This window comes from Artemia sp. Qi Xiang Cuo, chromosome 16 (assembly GCF_049724085.1).
Source record: "Artemia sp. Qi Xiang Cuo chromosome 16, ASM4972408v1, whole genome shotgun sequence".
Taxonomy (NCBI): Eukaryota; Metazoa; Arthropoda; class Branchiopoda; order Anostraca; family Artemiidae; genus Artemia; species Artemia sp. Qi Xiang Cuo.
Genome location: NC_142809.1, coordinates 35,570,570 through 35,590,849, shown reverse-complemented (window position 1 = coordinate 35,590,849; position 20,280 = coordinate 35,570,570). Strand labels below are relative to the sequence as shown.

Here is a 20,280-nt window from a genome sequence, read left to right as displayed (position 1 = left end):
TAAACAGCGGACTCAAACTCAAAACAAGAAGAAATTAACATGAGTAAGGTTCATAACACCCACGCCTTCTTAAGACCGGAACATAATTTGTACTAAATAAAACAAACGATTCTTTATACAAAAATAATAATAAAGTCTGAATATTTAAGGTTTTCATTCCCCTAACAAAAAAAATATTACCTGAAACAAAACCTATGAGGAAAAAAAAGAAAACATACAAAACAATACAAAAAAAAATTGCAAATTCGACCAGACTATCAATAAAAAAATTCATTTAATATTTTAATTATTAATTGAAAATTTTTCCTACAAACAAGTGAAAGAAAAGTAAAGACCTTTACTTTTTTTTTGAAAAACTTGTTTTGTGGAAAAAGTATTTAAATTAATATTTCAAATATTAAATGAATTTTTTGCATTGCTAATCTGGTTGAATTAGCAATGTTTTTTTGTATGGTGTGTTTGTGTTTTCTTTATTTTAATCATAGGTTTTGTTTCAGCTAGGATTTTTTTTTAAAGAGGATGAAAGCCTTAAGTATTAAGACTTTATTAATATTTTTGAATAAATAATTTTTATTTTATTTCCACTGTCATTAAAAAAATATGCATTTAAAACTATTGTCGTTTTTGTTGCAAATATCCTTTTAGAGGAAATATTCAATTCCAGTACAGGGGGACAGAGGAGGTCTGAGAGTTATTTCTGGGATGTCATATTCAATATTCAAGCCATCAAATTTGATTCTTTTGAAACGTATGAAGGTATCTCTTCTTTTTGAAAGGTTTATTGCACAACGAAGCAGATGTTTAGTACTTGGACTTGGAATTCCTTCCATGATGTTAACAGATGACAATAGATATTTCAACATGACAATAGATACAACAACAATAGATATTTCGCTATATATTTTGTAATGGAAACGCTCAATGTTCTTTGCATGCGGCAGCCTACATTTAAAGAAGAATCTGAGGACAAAGGCTGAACTGGTTTAGAATTTTTAATTGAATAATGATTAAACGCCTTGTGGCTTGGGTTCTCAACAAATATATTGGAAAATACATTGAGAATCTGAGTGCTGAACAACTATCCTTTTCCTTTTTTGAAGGTAAAACTAAAGCAATGTTGCTGACCATGATAAATCACTTTCCAGAAAATTGTCTTTAACCTGATGTTTTTAAGATAAGTAGTTGAGGCAGGATTATCATCCGAAAATGTGTCAGTGAAGAATATTCTTCGGTAAATTTTTACCAAATCATATTTTTGACTTACAAGTAAAATGAATATACCACTTGATGTCTTTTTTATGCTCTTTCCAGATATAAGAACCATTTTTGTTGGAAATGAATTTCACCCCCAACCAAAGGTAAAATTACAGCTACTTTTGGCTATCTTGAAAATGGTTTAGATTAGGAAAATGGGTAAAAATTTAGAATTGGTACTGCTGATAAGGAGACATGTTAAGAAAACAATTCCTACTTTAAAATATGTATAATGATCCTAGTTAACATATTATCCAAGATGAAAACCTTTATCATCAAGTCTTGGTAAATTTCTTCCAAATCATATTATTGAGTTTGGAATAAAGTGAATACACCATCCAATGCCTTTTTTTATGCTGATTACAAATATAATAATCATTTCTATTGGAAATGAATTTCAGCCCCCCTCTATATATGCCAATTCAGGGTTAGGTTAGGGGTAAATATCTACCAAATCATATTATTGAGTTAGCCTAGGACTAAAGTGAATACACGATTTGATGCCTTTTTTTATGGTTATTACAAATATAATAAGCATTTCTATCAGAAATGAATTTCAGCCCCCCCCCCATATATAGGCTATACCTAACCTAACCCTGAATTGGCATATATAGGGGGGGGGGGCTGAAATTCATTTCTGATATAAAAGCGTATTATATTTTTAAACTGCATTAAAAAAAAGGCATCAAATTGTGTATTCACTTTAGTCCACAATCAATAATATGATTTGGTAGAAATTTACCCCTAACCTAACCCTGAATTGGCATATATAGAGGGGGGGCTGAAATTCATTTCCAAAGGCATTGAGTGGTATATTCACTTTATGCATAAGTCAATAATATGATTTGGTTGAAATTTACCCAAGTCTTTCCTCTAAAGATCTTTCTAAATAAAATTCCTCTTAAAAATTAACAATAAACCTTCATGCTAAGATGCAATGCATAATTCTTCTGAAATTGCCAAATAAGTTGTTCTATAGATAGCATTCATCTCAGTCATTGTTATTTTTTTTTTTTTTTTTTTACTGATTAGTGGTGGAAACCCACTTTTTTAATTATTAGTACAGAATATTAATAAAACACTGGCAAAATACAAAATATTGGTATAAATAACATGTACCAGAGTAAATAGTGTACATAGAGGTTTATTATAATTTTTTTTCTTTTAAGCTGGAAAAAGAAGGATTTTTAGAGGAAAGACTTGATAATAAGCTTGACAAGGAAAGATTTCCTTGTCAACAATACCAATTCTAAATTTATACTGGAAAATGAATCTTTCAGGGATGAGTCTATAGGCTAAAGTATGTCCTGGGAAGGTAGCCTATCTTGAAGTTTCTACCTCCAGCTCCACTCCTCCTGCTAGAGGATGCCACTCCTCCTGCCCAATGGATATTCTTAGAAAATTACATTCTTTAGAATGTAAAAATAATATCCAACTACACTTAGTATCAAGATAAAATATCATGCTAGACAGATAGTAACATTTTTAGGACTCTTATACCTTTACCTACCTAGCTGAATATTTGACTGTCTATGGAATATACAGATTATCTACCTAATTGGATAATAACATAGCTTAGTGTTTTGGATGTATCCAACTAGGCAGGTAAGAAGATTCTCTAAGCAGTTTAGGGTTAATATCCAACTAGCCAGATAATTCATTTATCTTATGCAGGTAATACCAAGTCTTAATGCTCCTGATATATATCCTACTAGGAGGATAAGTAAATTCCATTATATTGTTTTTGGACAATATCCAACTGGCCAGATAAATTGTTTCTCTTAGGCAGAGCAAGAATATCTAACTAGGTGGATAATAATTTAGCTTAGTGTTTCTGATGTATATCCAACTAGGCAGATAAGAAACTTCTCTAAGCAGTTTGGGGTTATTGCTATTTGGGGTCAGTGCTAATTTTGTTGATGGCATTTGAAGAACTTGAAACAGTAAGAAAACAGTTTATATTTGAGTTGCCTAATAAATGTGATTTAAATTGCTATAAATAAGTATTTTTGGAATATATTACTCTTCAACAACTTGTTTATAAACTAGTGATATGTTTTTAACCACTTTTCAATCAAATACTGAGTGTTGATAACTTTTTTGTGTGGTTACAAAAATGAAATACCTTTGGGGCCCTTTTATGGCTTAAGATGCAACTAGTCCCAGAAGCATTCTTGAATTATGAAAGAGCATAAAAAAGGCATCAAATGATTTTTCACTTTCATCTTAGCTAAATTATGTGGCCTACTAGAAATTTACCACCAAATGCATGTCAAGTAGTTTGCCTAATTTCTTAAAAGGGCATCAAATGACACTTTCACTTTCATCTCAGCTAGGTTATGTGGCCCACTTGAATTTTACCAAAAAGGAGGACTTGTTGTATTTTGGCATTTCTAAGAGGTCAATATATAAAAATGGATATCCACTGCATAGCTTGTATAGAATAATTTAGATTATATGTACAGATTAACTCCATAGCTAATAATACATAGACATTTTTTCTACCAAATAGGTGGCTATAAGGACTGACAGTATATTTATAGGATGTTTAAATTAGTCAACCAGTTGGCTATTAGGTCTCACTTAGGCTATATACACTTCAGTCTGAATTAGCCAACTAGTCAGCTGCTAGTAATAGAGTTCTATATATACTATAGAATTAGCTAAATAGTTGGCTATTAAGATCCCACATAGATATAGCCTAAATTTAAGTTTAAATTAGTGGTAAAATTGTAGTATAAAACATAATTTAGCTTGGGTAAAAGTAAATACATCACTTGATGCCTTTTCTAATGCTCTATCATGGTCATATAATTGCATCCTGGAGAAATTCCATTTTGAGCCCTTAATGGGGCCCCAAAAGTTAAAATAGTCCATAGGTTGCCAAAATTTTTAAAACATGTTTAAAAACAAACCATCTAGTGAGAAAAATTTGTATTTGTAGCTGATACAGGACCAGTAATTTTTATTTTCCTTAATATTAATAGTAAAATGTTATTTTAAAAATAAATTTGTAGAATTTTTTAAAAAAGCTATAAACCCCTCAAAAATGATGTCAGTTTGCCTGTTATGTCATTTTTGAGGGGTTTCAGGTTTTTGAAAAAATTTAAGTCCATGACACTAAGGTAGGTTAAAGGCACCAATGATTTGACAGTGTAATTTTGGAACCACCATTGACATTTTCCTTCAAAACAGGATAACTCTGCTTAGTTGTGACTTGGAATACTATCTCTTGAAGCCATTGTTGTATTTTGACAATGCAAAATGCAGACACTATATCCAATACACACAGATAAGAAAAGAATATTCAATTCAATCAGTTTCCTGTTTTCAACACAAAATGAGCTCCCAACAATTTTTTAGCTATGTAGTGTTCAAACTGCCATTGCCAAACTTGGTTATTTTTTTTTTGCTGTAGAAGGTGGGATCAGCACCAATGCATTAAGATACATTTGATCTTCTCTAAAATGTAGCCACATTGGCTTTTTTGTGATAAAATTAAGTTAAAATGGCAGCTAATATTATATTAACATAACTATTTTCCAAGTGTTGGAAATTCTTGTCTGATGTAGTGGAATACCAGACCAATTCAAAATGTTCCTTCAGCCAAATTCAAATGTAGATATGGCATCTATTATGAAATTCATTTCGTTTGAGAATATCTTGTAGTAACCTCGTCAAAATTTTTTACAGACAGCAACAACCCCTGTTGAAATATCGGTTAATCTGTCAAAACTTCACTGAACATGTAAAGCAGCTGAGAAACAATTGGTGTAAAAATTCAAGGGTCCTCTGACAAGAACGACAACAACAAGAGATTTTGGTGATTATTATTTTAAATAATATTTCACATGAATATTATTTCACATATATATTGACATAGTATCAAATCAGTTTTACTGATTTGATGCTAGATGATGGATTTTTCCATCATCTAAGGAACCACTGCTTAACCTTGTTCTATATTTATATTTTAAACATTTGACTTGGTTGATCACAACACCCTAATTTATTTATCACTGAATAAATTTGAAGTAGACCATCTCTTATTAAATTCTATATACGTTTTCTTTCAAATAGATCCCAAGCTTTAAAATACAAAATATTCTCTCTGAACCCCTTCCTAATTAGCATGGAATTCCTCAAGGAACTCTGTTAGGACCACTTTTATATGCAGTATTGATTGGTAAGATTCCCTCAATGGTGTTAATAATATGGATGACCTGCTGATCCTTGAAGTATGTCATACAACTATCAAAAATAACCCCATCAAAATCCTACCCATGTTTTGGATAAAGCTAAGAACTTACATATGAAAGTAAATTCCACTCAGTAAAATATAATGACAATAAACTACTTGAAATCCACTCCTGTTTTCTTAGACTGTATCCCACCCATAATGCTAATGAAATATGTTAAACTCCTTGGTGTCAAAAACTTCTAATGATCTTAAGCAGGACATACATATTTCAAGAATTCCAGACTCTCCAGACAAGGGATAGTCAAAACTAAATTTTTCTTAAAGTCGATTAAACTGTTAGATTAACTTTGAAATGACCAAATGTTGACAACATTTTTACTGTGAATAACAAAAAATCTCTCCTGGGCCATTAAAGCTCAGAGGAACTGGACCATTCCAGATAGCATCTATAAAGAGACCTATATCACACATTATATTATAGAGACCTAGGTCACAAAATTACCTCTATATAATAATCCAATTTTGTCCCTATAGTTGTATATGTATACATTTACCCATTTAAAATAGAAGAAACAAAGAAATAAAGTAAAAAGAATAGGCATGTTAAATCCACCAGGATCTGCCCACAAGTATTCCCAAAGTATTTTGTCATATGTCAAATTGGGTTCTGACTTATGTCAAAACAGGTAACTTTTTGTTCTGTCAAAGTTGTAGGTGAAAACACTCCAATTTCAGAAAATTGGAGTTTTGAACCCTTTTCTGATAAAATTTCAAACTTCTAATCAAGCAGGTAGATCTGTAGGTATTTTTCCTACATATTGAAACCCTTTTCAAACCTAAAGTCTTTAAATTAAGCCTGCTGGAGTAGAAAAAGTGTTGTTTTTTTGTACAAGAACTGTCAAATCATTGGCACCTTTACTCTATACATAAAAATTTTGTAGAAGATTAAATAAAACAGAATAATGTAGTTTGAGTAAAACAAAATAACTGTTTCTTGAGGCTCTTGCAAACAAAATGCATGTTTGGTGTTCATCAATTATTTTTCTGCTGCCTTAGATGTCTTTGACCACGAACAATCCATAAAAATTTCTTCCAAGCTTGGGTTTTAACTAAAGCTCTTTTAAAATCATGATTATAGATTTTAGCCATAATCTAATTGTTATCTAGTAGTTTTTGTTAGTAGGTTATAAACAGAAATAGAATTGTTAGTCAACAGCCCCAGAAATATAATAAATTGGCAGAGTATCCAAAAACACAAAGAACAACTAGTTGGCTAATTCTAAATTATATTTAAACTCTGTTTTGTCTATTTCAAGCTTCAATAAATTTATATAACTGATACCTTAATAGCCACTCAATTATTAGTTGACTAATTCTATTGTAGCCTATATGTGTTAGCTAATTCAATGGTTTTCCTCTATTGATAGTTAACTAGTTGGCTAATTTAAACTCAAGTTTATGTATAAGTAGGATCTTAATAGCCAGCTAGGCTAGTTCGCTAATCTTATTGTGTATATAGAATTCTATTGAGAGCTGACTATTTGGCTGATTTAAACTCAAGTTTACATATATCCAGAATCTTAATAGCCTCCTAGTTAGCTTTTTATATAGTTTATATGGAACTCTATTGATTGCTGACTAGTTGGCTAATTTAAACTCAAGTTTAATATAAGTGGAATCTAAATAGCCAACTAGTTTGCTAGTTATGCAGTGTATATATTACTCTATTGATAGCTGACTAGTTGGCTAATCTAAACATTTTATAAATGTGATCTCAGTTATATTAGGCATTTCATTGTCAAGAAAAGCTTTTCCATACATAAAATTTGGCTAAGGTTTTTTTATGCATAAACTTTACTATTTTCTATAAGCCATCTGATGGTGTCCCTTTAAAAATAAAAAGAATGCCACCAACAAATTTCATTCAGCTATATAAAAAAGTAGAAAGTAGAAGTAAGCTTTGCCAGTAACAAAATACAAACTAGTACAATAGGATGTCAATGAGCACCATGTTAATGTGATATTGTTCTGTAATGCAAAGGTCTAGTAATAAATTAACAGAAAAGGTTAGGCAGTACAATTAGGGGCAAATATATAAGCTACATACTGATATATAGGAAGATGTTGAACACAATACTTGATGCCTTTTTTAAGGCTATATTCTTTCTAAATCCCATAATTGCTTCTGGGGCAAATTCTTAATGAGAAAAATTAATTTCCATTTTTGTTTATTCCTTCCTCTTCATAAAGTTTAAAACAAATATTTGCAGACTCTGAATGAGCAAAGTTCTAGATCTGATATTTTTTGCTATATTAGAAAGTTGTTAAACTAGATAAATAGTGTTGCCTAATTCTTGAAAAAGCTAAAGGCAAAGCAATGGGGGAGGAGGGCAATTTTGTTTCAAATTTTCAATGGAAAACCAAAAAGGGTATTTTTCAATGAGAAAATCAAAAAAGTTATTTTCCAAAAGTTAGGGGGTCTAAAACAAAATTAGTAGGAAAACCCTCCTCCCATTGGTACCAATGTAGGTAAATAGTGATTTCAGTAGTGGATCTATAGCCCAAATTAGGGCATGAGAAAGTATTTTTCAGGTCCATGCATCCATGGCTTTCCTCATCCAGGATACTGAATTTTTATGAGCTTTTAACTACCTTATGCAATGTAGATAAAACTTTCAGAAATGACTTTCCATATCTATGCTGCCAAAGCATCTGTGATGTGATGATGGGTTGTAAAGGAGGGAGCAACATAAGTAATTTATATTTCAGATTTGGTAAGATTCTTGCAGAAATTGATTTAAGTAGTTGGATGTTCTGCTACTAAAAAAAAAAAATCAAACTGTAAAACTTTTTTTTATACCCATAATATGCTAAAAAAATGGAAACAAATTGATTTCATTAATTAAGAATAACTAACCATATCTGTTCACTGGATTTTGAAAAGTACCTGTATACTAAGAAGTAAAAACATGACTCTGGATTCAAATAAATATAGTGTGACTTAGTCTATTACAATTCAAGTATAAATTGGTGTAAATTGCTTACAAAGGGGATTTGAACATCTACATTGTCTGTATAAACAATATTACCACCTAATTTCTAATCATACAAAAATACAAAATTGTCTGCCAGTACCCACAAAACTAATGTACGATTTTGCTTAGAAATGTAAAAAGTTTTGCATCCTGGTGCTAGGTAGTATATCAGTGAGAGTGCTGACGAAAAGGTAGCATGCTGGTTGTGGGCCTCTTATCTTAATAAAGTTATCAAGCACATATCATATAAGCACATGCAGAGCAGATTGGTGTTCTTAGGTGTGTCAAACTATACATAGATTTAGTAATTTTTCATTCTCTGTAGTGGTATTTTCAGTTGTGATGACTTTTTCGTTAGTTGAATGTACAATAGGCCTATTGTTTTTCAATCAAGTTTAGCCTTCTTTTGACTCTCCCAAGTTTAGTGTTTATTTGCAGTTTTTGAATTCTGTGAAGTAAAAGAGGTTTATAGCCATTTCAAAACTTTTGAGCTGAAATCTTTTAAAACTGGAAAACATAAAAGCATAAAAAACTAATTAGTTTGCATTCTTTCAAGGAAACATAAGTGTCGAAAATTTACCTTTGAAGAAGACAAACTTGGAACATTTGGGTCTGCCCCTGGCAATCACAAATGGATTTCTTGGAAAGCTAAATATTAAAATCCCTAAAGTTACCAGGTTTGGAAGTGAGCCTTGGATCCTGTCTTTTGAGGATATTGTTGTTGTTCTTGGACCTGTGCTATCAGATGATGTAGGTTAATTCATCTTTTTGTCTAATTGTACCAGACATAGCTTTATGGAGAAAAGGTATACAGTTGATCAAATTATGGCCTAAAATGCTCTTCCCCCCTCCTGTTCAAAGGATCAGACTTGCGTGCACCTATTGTTCTTGTGAATTAATTTTTAAAGTTAATAGAATCCTGAATTCAATTCAAATTGTCAACTGTGGATCTCTACCCGGAGAAATCCTTAGATTGCTCCAAGCTGCAATTTTAGATAATATTATGCAATGTAGCATTATTTATAGGTATTATTGTATTATAATTTGGATATATATATATATATATATATATATAAATATATATATATATATATATATAAATATATATATATATATATATATATATATATATATATATATATATATATATATATATATATATATATATATATATATATATATATATATATATATATAATAATATAATACAATAATACAATAATATAGATTTATTACCTGCCAAAACTGTAAAAGATACAATGGGCGGCAGAGTATAAAAAAGTGAACAAAATGCAAAAAAAAAGAAAAAAGACAAACAAAAAAGTACGGTTTAACACGAATATATACAATGAAATGGGCCCTCAACATCGACATTCAAATAACACATTCAACTCAAGTCTTTTCCTGAAGAGTTACCCAAGGATGACCTAGAGTCATGAACTTTTTATGAAAACTCGCTACTCTGGCAGGAACTGCCAAGGCAGGGTCTATCAATCCAAATCTACTGATCAAATACCGGTTGTTGGACCATGGTGGTAGTCCAAGCAGATACTTAGCATATTTAAAATAAATCGTGCGGAACTGTTTCTTCTCTGTCTGTGTGAAGCAACTCAAAACGGGGAGATGTAGAGAAAACTCGGTAAAGCAAATGCATTATACAATCGGGCTAAAATATCACGACTAAATCTCGCCTTGCTCAGGACAAGCTTTCCATATACAGAACGAACTTTTCTAAGGGTATCAGCGATAATAAGTATGCGTGTGGCCTTGAGTGACGTACCGATCGGGACTCCAAGGTAAGTAAGTGATGAAACAGGTTTGATTTCCGTATCATCTAGCATAATGCATATGTCCTCAGTCGACACTTTATAATTGAAAAATAACAATTCAGTTTTTGATCAATTAAATGTATGGCCGACACGAGCATATTCTACCTTTAATGCACTAAAACAACTCTTTATTCCATTCAGGGTTCTACTAATGTTTGAAATGTCGTTGGTGTAACCTATGAGCGACACATCAATCCCACATAAAATACACGTTGTTGGGGCTTCATGTTGCACTTCAATTACGGAACTATTGAATAAATCTGGTGAATTTACTGCTCCTTGCCTAATACCCTTATTCACTGGTATATCAATTTCTAAAAGCATATCACAATCCCAACCAGGACACTTTATCCTAACACAAAGATTGCTATACATTGAATCAAGGAGTCCGATGACCGAATTTTCTATGCCTCTCTCTGCTGCAGAGAGTAAAATATGTTCATGGATAGATGAATCGAAAGCACAGGCAAGATCATGGGCTGCTAAAACTAAAGAATCATTGTCATTCTCAGCGTCAGTCAGTATGGACACCAGCAAGTAAAGGGCATGATTACATCCAAGCAATTGCTGGAACCCAGACTGGTGTGGGGGAACCAAGCTCTTGCTTCTAATATCGTCATGAATAAGAAGCTCAAATAGTTTACATAGTGTAGTCGACACAGTAATGGGCCTATATGAAGAGCACTGGGAGGGAGGCTTCCCTGGTTTGAGAATGGGTGTTATTACATCAATGCAAAAGATCTCCAGATTGATACCTCTGGTAACGATAATTTGGAATAATAATGATACATGTTCAAGAAGTTGTTCACTACCATAGAGTAAGTGCTGGCCACAAATTTTATCGAAGCCTCTCAAAAATTTCTTATTTAGCTGCTTCAGGCATTCACGTATTATACTTCTATTAATTACCATGTTCTCTTTCGGCAGTTTTAGCATTTCATCTAGCTCACTCTGGTAAGAATTCCGTAGCGCTTGGTCAGGACTTTTGAACTGATCGGTGAAGTAAGTATTTCAGGCTTCTTTTGTTGGAAGGGGGACCTCAGAGGTCGATTCTTTGGGCTTCACTAAATTCCGCCAAAGAAGTTCGGGATCGGACTTGCTTTTCTTGCTGTATTCGTCAATTATGTCTCTACGATGCTTAGACAAGGCTTTGGCAAAGGCACGTTTAGTATGATTCTTCACTTTCCAGACTTGCCCAGATCTTGGCTTTCCACTGTCACACCATAGGCGAAACCAGAACTTTGCAGTCTTGCGAGCTTCTGTTAAATTTAGGTTAGTGGACCATCCTCTAATTTCAGTGTTTACTTGAACTTTTCAAGAGGGTATGGCTGCTGATTCGGCACACTAAAGGGCATGGCATATTGAGCCAGAGTAAATGTTCAACAGAAGTTTCTGCTCTTAGTCCGGGATGTCACTGTTGCACATCAGTAGCGGGAAAGGGACTTTGATCTTTTCAAGAATGCTATTACACACTTGTTGATACTGTTGGATCGCAGCATCATCGAGCTTCCAATCTTGCACAACTTTGAGCTTTGGAGCTGCGCTTTTTTTTACTTCAGAGAATGGGCAAGCGAAACTCAAGGATATAGATAAGTGATCGCTAAGTGGACCACCCATTAGTACCGACACAGATTCGTTCTGGACATTGAATGATGTAACAACATGGTCGAGATTAGATACAGAGCCACTGTTATGACAATAACTGAAGTTTTTATCTTTATCCACAACCTTGAAGCCAACTGGTAAGACTCCTAAAGCTATATGTGTTCTTGTCAGTAAGGTCACAGTTTAAGTCACCAATAATTAAATAGTCATGACCCGACTACTTTATTCTCAACACACATTTAGCAAGTTTCTCGCAGGATAGGTTGAATTTTCTCTCTGATCGATCATTCTTGTAATTAGTAGGAAGGTAAACACAGATCAGAACAATACCATAGACGTCCACTGCGATAAAACTGTCTTGCTGCTCGACAAGTTTGGCGGAGATGTGATCTTTAATTACAATAGCAATGCCTCAAGATGGCCTTCCTCTACAGCTTGATTATGCTTCTCTAATAAAGAACCGATGCTTGTCAAAGAACTTGATACAATCCAAGCCATCCTTACTTAAGAGGTATTCTTGTATGAAGACTATGTCATAATCCTTGGCTAATTGCTCTATATTTGGCACCTTATCAGGCAGATTTCCGTTCGTATTCTAAGACATTACTTTAAGAGATAAAATGACGGCTCTTGTCATTGCGGTTACTTCATTGCTTTCAGGACTTCGGGACAACGGATGCTATAACAGGGGTGCTTATCGGATTTGTAAAGGGCGCACCAAATAGGATTTTCGCAAGGATTCTCCTTTTTTTAAGCATGCCCTTCTTCGCCACATCTAGTGCAACTTTTAGAGTTTTCACATTTTGACGCTAGGTGTCCATAGTTTTGACAGTTGAGCACCGGCGTGGATACATATATATATATATATATATATATATATATATATATATATTATATGTATATATATATATATATATATATATATATATATATATATATATATATATATATATATATATATATATATATATATATATATATATATATATATATATATATATATATATATATATATATATATATATATATATATATATATATATATATATATATATATATATATATATATATATATATATATATATATATATATATATATATATATATATATATATATATATATATATATAATTTATTTATTACCCACTATAAAAAAGAAGTGGAGTTCAACAAGAACAAAAAAAAGAAATTACATCACACAGCAGCAACATTTTATGAAATTTAGAATTAAATTTCGTGTAAATCATTTTTCTCGATTTATCAGCAGTGAACCAAACCAATCGTGCTCAAAACCCTCCTCTGGGCCATACAGTGGTGTTTTCTTTGTGGATGGTCAAGCTTTCACCACAGTAGAGTGCAGATGGTCTGGTATCATAATGGTATCTCTTTCTAGTGTAGATTAAAGCTTATTCCAATAGGCAATGCAAAGAACTCCCCCTAAAAAAAGTCCCCCGGATCCCATGCCAAATACTAATGAAATTTAAACATTTAGGCCTCATCCTGGTATGGTCAAGCTCTCTATCTCAAAGTTCCCATGATAGTTCAAATTCTGAGAATGGGACAATGATTAGTGTTGGGGCTAATGTCACTATTGACAAAACTGGGTTTCAAGAGGTCCTCTCTAGGAGCGCCAAAAAAAGAAAAAAAATCTCCCTAATCAAAAGCATTTCCCCTCCCCCTGCCCAAGATTCTCCTCCCCAAAACTTGGGAATTTACCTCAAAATTTCTCCTATTACCCTGTTTGAGATAACAAAGATTACTACAATAAGGGTTGCAATTTTCAAACTTTTAAAATCAACGTTCTCTCTTAACATTCATCATGATGGATCTTTGCTAATAGCTGTCCCATATCAAAAAGCAGCAGATACAATAATTAATCTAAAATCTCTTCTGAATATCCCAATTAATTTATCTAAATGGAACCCACAACAATCCCCAACAAAAATAGTAATGTACAATGTTCCTATGTACCTATTCAGGAGTTAAAAGAAGGGCTCTCAGATAGGACTGGCAACACAATCCCTGTTGAAGATGTCACCCAACTGGGTAAACCTAACTCTAATGGCCTAAAAACAAATAGATCTTTCTTATTTACCCTGAGGGAAAAAATTATTATATCAGAAAAGTTATTCCTATTCAGGCAAATCAAACCACAAAAGGCGTACAAGCCAAAGCCTATCCAGTGCCAGAATTGTCTCAAACTGGGACACACAACAAACAAATGCAGTGAAATTCTCCTAGCCTGTAGTAATTGTAAAGGCTCCCATCCTTAAGAGTTGACAACTTGCAACAACACTCAGCCTATATGTATCAATTGTAAAGGCCCACATGAATCTACCCATAAATCACTCTGCCCTGCATATAAGAAAAGAGCCCTAACACTTCAAATAGCAACAGAGAAGGCCATTCCATACCTTTTTGGGGCTATGGTAGCAAATGCTGCCCTACCACACCAAATAAAACCCATAATAAAATCAACCCAAACTCCTAAGTCAAACACTCCCAATGCAACAAGTACCCCTCACAAAACACACTCCTCTAAGCCCCCTAGCTCACCTCCCTCTCAGACAGAATCCCCCAGCTAACAAGCCTCCTTGTCCCGTGATATGTGGTCTTCCTGCCCCCCCCCCCTCCCAAGAAGAAACATACCAGAAACACTACCAGGAATTAACCTCGTAACTGACAAACTGGATGCACAACCAAACATGCATACACCTAATATATGCTTATTTATTCTAAACTGTAATGCAGTTCAGGCCATGAATATACACCAATTTTTATTTTTATTTATTTCTTTTTTACTCTTCGTATTCGGAGGAAACACAAAGTTTGAATTGAATTGAATTGAACTACAGAAAATAAAAATCATAGCTGAATTGGCAAAAATATACATCCCTAATCATATGCTCATTCAAGCAAAAAAAAGGTCTTGTTTTACTATTAACAAAGATGAACATTGATACACAGTCATATGAAAAATAAATCAATAAAATAACACATATCAATACTCCAGTGGAACATAAGATCACTTACAGAAAAGAAGTTAAATGAACTAATATCTTTTATGAATAATAGTTCCATTGATATTGCTTGCCTCCAGGAAATTCTTTTAACCCAAAATCAACAAATTAAGTCGCTGGGATATACTATCCTGAGAAAGGATAGATCATCAGAGAGAAAAGGAGGTGGAGTAGCCTTAATAATTAATAATAATATAAAATTCTATGGCATCAACCATCCAGATTTTGTAAATGATGTTGATGCAATTGGTATCAGTGTTTGACTGAATAATACAAAAACTTACATAATAAGCTTTTATAATCCTAATGGCCAAACTACAGATGCCATGGATTTTTTCAGTTATATAAATAATTCTAATATATTGAAAAATATCATTATCTGTGGATACTTTAATGCCCACAGCCTTTTGTGGGGGAATAAACCAGCAAATAAAGCTGGTAAGTTCCTTGAGTGTATGATTTCAACTAATAATGCATTAGCTGTTGCTACCCCCTCAAACCTGAATAAATATTTCAACCCCAAAAGTGACAGTTTCTCTACAAATGACCTACAAATTGTGTCATTAAATATTTTGAATAAAAATTATATAGATAAAATTGATAGTCTATGTACAGACCACTTTGCCATAGGTCCCTAACTGAACCTACTAAAACTCTATCACATATGTCCAAATATATTAACACTAGAGGAAATTGGCCAATGTTCCAAAATAAGTTAAATGATCAAATTACAACTTTCACCCTAAATTCATGTATTTCAAATGCCAAAGCTGATAAATAGGCTGAAGTTTATTGTTTAGTGGTAAGCCACAACTGCCACCAGATATTGGTACAAAAATGGTGCTGCACCACTTACTGGAGGGGAAGTCATGCTGGAGCCAAATATTGCAATGGAATGCCCGCGCTTACCGCTATCATTTTATAAATATAGATTATGTTAATACCCAATTTACGGTATATCCTGCTTCATTGTATGATAACGTGATCAAATGGTCAAACTCTAGACCAAGGGGGCCCTCGGAGGGTAAACAGACCCCCTTGTTGATATAATAAATGATGATGTCTCGCAACTCTTTTCCTACCCTCTCTGGGTTCCTGGAAAAATAGTCTACACAGCTGTAAGAAATAGCTTACTTTTAATCTTCCAAAAGGGCACAAAATATATATAAATCCCCACACGGTGTCTCAAAGTCGACTAACTACTAACACACTGGTTCTATGCGACGAACTTTGCATAGGGGTAGACCTTCGCTTGGCCCTGGCCAATCCTCTAAATAATCTTTCAAATCCCTGGCTACTTTTGTGTAATTTTGTCTTTCAATGGCCCAGACCGGGAAGACCAAAATAGGATTTAACTTCAAAGTTTACTTATTGCAAAAGAATCTAGCTTAGCAACGAGAGTTCAGCTTATGATTGAAAATTATCTTATAGGCAAACAGAAAAAATGTCTCATTTATCTGTAAAGAAAAGAATCAAGGGCTGGAACCCCAACACCCCCCCCCGGAAGATAAGGGACCACCCAGCACCACGCTGGGCCACAATTATAAACATACCACTGAACCGCAACTTTACAAAATCCACTTGTCTTATTTATTCCACCAGTGCCTGTGCTTCCACAGCTTGGCTCTGGATCTGTTGTTATCCAAACGTCTCTAATGTAGAACCACCACGGTCTTTGTCGTATGGCATCTGCATTAGGTTTTGAAAGTTGAAGTCTCCGAGATTGGCAGAAAATAATCGTGCTCAGCACAAACAAAAGCACAACTATATACACTATATATTTCTATAATATGTATTCATATGCTTTGTTTTCATTATGTTTAAATTTTGTTGCTTTTTATTGGCAATTGTGCAGGCTCTTTAATTGTTAAATAACAGAGATAAATTATGAATTATAAAATGACAATCAAGTTTATATGCCAAAACAGTAATGACTAAGTAAGATGAGTAATTCATCAGTGACTAAGTCATGGTGCCAACACCCGCCTATACCTTTAATGAAGTAAAAGTAATTAATTTAAAGAATATTTTAATTTTGTAGGTACTTAATTAATTTATGTAGTTTAACATGATTCCAGTGTTAAAAAAAAAAAAAAAAATTAGAAAAATCCCATTGTATTGTATTAACTAAATGTACAAAAAAAAAAAAAAAAACACATATTATACTAATATATATAAAATTAGGTATATTATATTTAATAATGGGTGTGCTATTCCTTAAACCAACCACCAATTTAATAGCATAATTTAAATTTTGTTTAAAAGTATTATATTTTGTCTGTTGAATTTACTTAGAAGTTGTGCATGCCTATGAGTTTTGCCCTCTCTGTTTTTTAACCCAAAGGACTTGCCCTATAAGTTTCAAGTAGATCTGAGAACTTTGTTCCTGAAGTTGGAGAACAGGTATATGCTTCTGAAATTCCCATTCTCCAAGCTTTTTTTGGCTTAAATCCTAAAGTGCACATTCCATGTCTTTGTGCTACGGTTCCATATCAAAAAAAGAAAATTTCAAAATAAATTTTATTTTATTTTAGTTCCCAGTTCAGAATTGCTAAAGCTATCATGTAAACTGCAAAACTATTTATGGTGTCTGGTGGACCGAGCTCTTCTGGAATTGTCTCAATCTCCCAAAGCCCCTTATTGCTCCCTTTTCAAAAACAGTTTTCCCTTACAACTTTTTTGACATGCCATAATGAATTGTGTTGTAAATTTGGTGTCGGTATTTTGGCAAATTCATGACTTTGTGAAATCCTCCCCCCTGAGTATCTCCCTTCGCCCCAACGGCTCCTGCAACAAGTGGTTCAACCAGTACCAAAAATTCAGCCGGTACCAGCATGGCATATGCAGTACCTCGCTTGTCAAGATTTTTAGTACTTGATTCACTCTTCAATAGTTGTACATATTTATTTGCTTTACTTCATTATTCTTTTTATTTGTTGTGTTTTTTATGGTTTTTTTTCTTTAACAACTGGATATTTCAATGTGTTAGGTTTTAGTTTGACTCTGTGCTATTTTTAATCAACATTCAAAGTTGTATGTCGATTATTATGGCTGTGATATTTATATGTTTACTGCTTTGTATTTTATGATGACAAGAACTGCTGCTGATCAGCATGACCATGTTCGTTATTGTTATCGTGTCTGAGCAATAATTTAGATTTTTTAATTCAAACTAGAAAAAATGGAAGTTTAAGGGGCATATGTGATTCTAATCCTTTGCCTCAGCCCTAGACTTCAAATGAAATGACAAACTCATAACAGATAGAAGCACTCTTAACTATGGCAAGAATTATACCTAGCTTTTCGAAATCTAATGTCATATTAATCTATATGGCCAGAGATTTGCACTTACTATAAAACCTTAGAGGCTTGATCTTGTAATAAACCAAAATTGGTGGCATGGACAAAGAAGAAAGTGTTGTTCCCACTGTGCAATGAACATGAATAATGAAGCCAAACTTAAAACATACATAAACTACCACAAAAAAGTATGATTTTGTTACCTCCCAAACTCCCAAAGAGCTGAGTGTCTTTTCATCTAGCTTTCAGCAAAGCACAAATAACATTCAGGCCTCTTTTCGACTCATCATCACATCTATTTGTGATGAAAAGATTATTGACATGAACCATTTGTGACAAATCATCTATTTGGCTTTGAGATATATAGCTAATGGGATGGCAAATCTACGTTGGGTTATACCTCCTGCTGCTCAAATATTGTGATGCTTTAAGTCCAACCCCCATTAAACAGATATTATTCAAATTATCTTAGTGCCCACAAACCTTGACCTCTTTGCTACAATAACAGAATTGTGGGGTCCATACATCAGCTTTGTATTTGCTTGTAAAAACTGCGTATTACTGAAAACTAAAACTCCATTAGTTTACTGATACCTTCGAATTTTTCAATTGTCCTCCTGACTTTTCTCCGACATACCTATGCAACCTAGATGTTAGCTGCGCAATTTCCTAGTGACTCAGTTCACGTCCTTCATTAGCTACACAATTCAACGGACCAAGAGAAATTGTTGCGAGGGAGTTTAGTGGAAACAGTTAAGAGTATGAGCTTGATAAGTCCTCTTCTTCAGCAAAGAGCTCTTTTAAAAATTGCTAAGATTTATTGGAGCTTAATTTAGATTAAACTAGGTGAGCTTTAGGGTAAAAAAAACCTTAAATTTTAATAATTCTCATTGTGTATATGATCACCCACCCCTATACACACTTGTTAAGGGTTTAAATCTGTGTCTTTTTCTTTTCTCATGACATGGTGAATGCTTTTTGCAGTTTGACCCTGAAGCAGAAGAAGCATTTCTTTTAGAGCACAAGTTTGCTGAGTTGGACAAACTAGGACAATCAGATAGTGATGTTCAAACCTCACGGTACTCATCAAGCTTTGATGTTATCACCAATTTTATCACTGACATCATTGAAAACTTACAGATAATTTTAGAAATGATTAAAATGAAAACATTTTTTTTTTACATAAAATAAGAAAACCTAATAGTTAATTCCTATTTCTATGAATGTTTATGAACAAATGCATTGTATATTACAAATGTATTGGTGTTTATACTAGAAGTAATTAAATTTATTGGAATTAAAGAATATATTTTTTTCTGTCATAAATTGTATTCTATGATTTAAGATGATAGAGCAAACGTTTTTTTGACAGTTTGCCACCCCGAAAATATTTATTACCAAAGTGTCTAAATAGTGGTGTTTGTATTCGTTATATATTCTTGTGATGAGGTTTTATGTAGGTTGCACACATCAACCACTTAGAAAGAAGACTCTTGAGTACATCACATCTGTGAGGGATACTCTAGGTAAAAACCACAATTTAGAGACGTTTGTTCCTGCCTCGTCAAAGCACATTAGTTCCTGCCACCATTTCTTCTTTGTAACCAATGTTATTGTTCTTAAGACGATCTTATTTACTATTAGAATGATTATAGTAAACATTATGACTATATCTGTTCTGATAATTATGAATATTACGAAATTTACCTAATTCCAGTCCTTTGAAAAGCCTTGATTCATAAACCACGATTCTAATTCCTGATTTGTCCTTCTGTTAATTTACAGGATTCCTTGTTTTTGTGAAAGATTTTACAAAGGGCACAGACATGAACAATCACACAGTTCGTGGTAGCGAACTTGTAAGGAGCGACCCGGCTCAATAGTAATCGAAACTCTAAAAATCGGAATTATGGTACCAATAGATATATCAAAAGAATTGTATTTTAATGCTGATTTTAAATGTATAAATTTCATCAAGTTTAGTCTTACCCATCAAAAGTTCCGAGCCTGAGAAAATTTACCTTATTTTAAAAAAA

The 20,280-nt window shown here is 33.1% G+C and overlaps 1 protein-coding gene across 1 annotated transcript; it reads left to right on the top strand.

The window, feature by feature from the left end:
• Window positions 1–973: 973 nt before the first annotated feature.
• Window positions 974–19,459, top strand: LOC148942840 (intermembrane lipid transfer protein Vps13D-like). The gene is made up of 3 exons (XM_089102529.1): window positions 974–1,100; window positions 9,047–9,240; window positions 19,229–19,459. Exons 1-3 carry the CDS (start codon window positions 1,004–1,006, stop codon window positions 19,433–19,435), a joined length of 498 nt encoding a protein of 165 aa, XP_088958655.1. The 5' UTR covers window positions 974–1,003; the 3' UTR covers window positions 19,436–19,459.
• Window positions 19,460–20,280: the final 821 nt, after the last annotated feature.

Excerpts from the sequence above, each read along its gene's own strand:
- LOC148942840 (XM_089102529.1), top strand. The coding sequence starts at position 1,004 with ATGATTAAACGCCTTGTGGCTTGGGTTCTCAACAAATATATTGGAAAA. Across the intron at positions 1,101-9,046 it reads ATCCTTTTCCTTTTTTGAAG|GAAACATAAGTGTCGAAAAT; the intron begins GTAAAACTAAAG and ends CATTCTTTCAAG. Across the intron at positions 9,241-19,228 it reads GACCTGTGCTATCAGATGAT|TTTGACCCTGAAGCAGAAGA; the intron begins GTAGGTTAATTC and ends TGCTTTTTGCAG.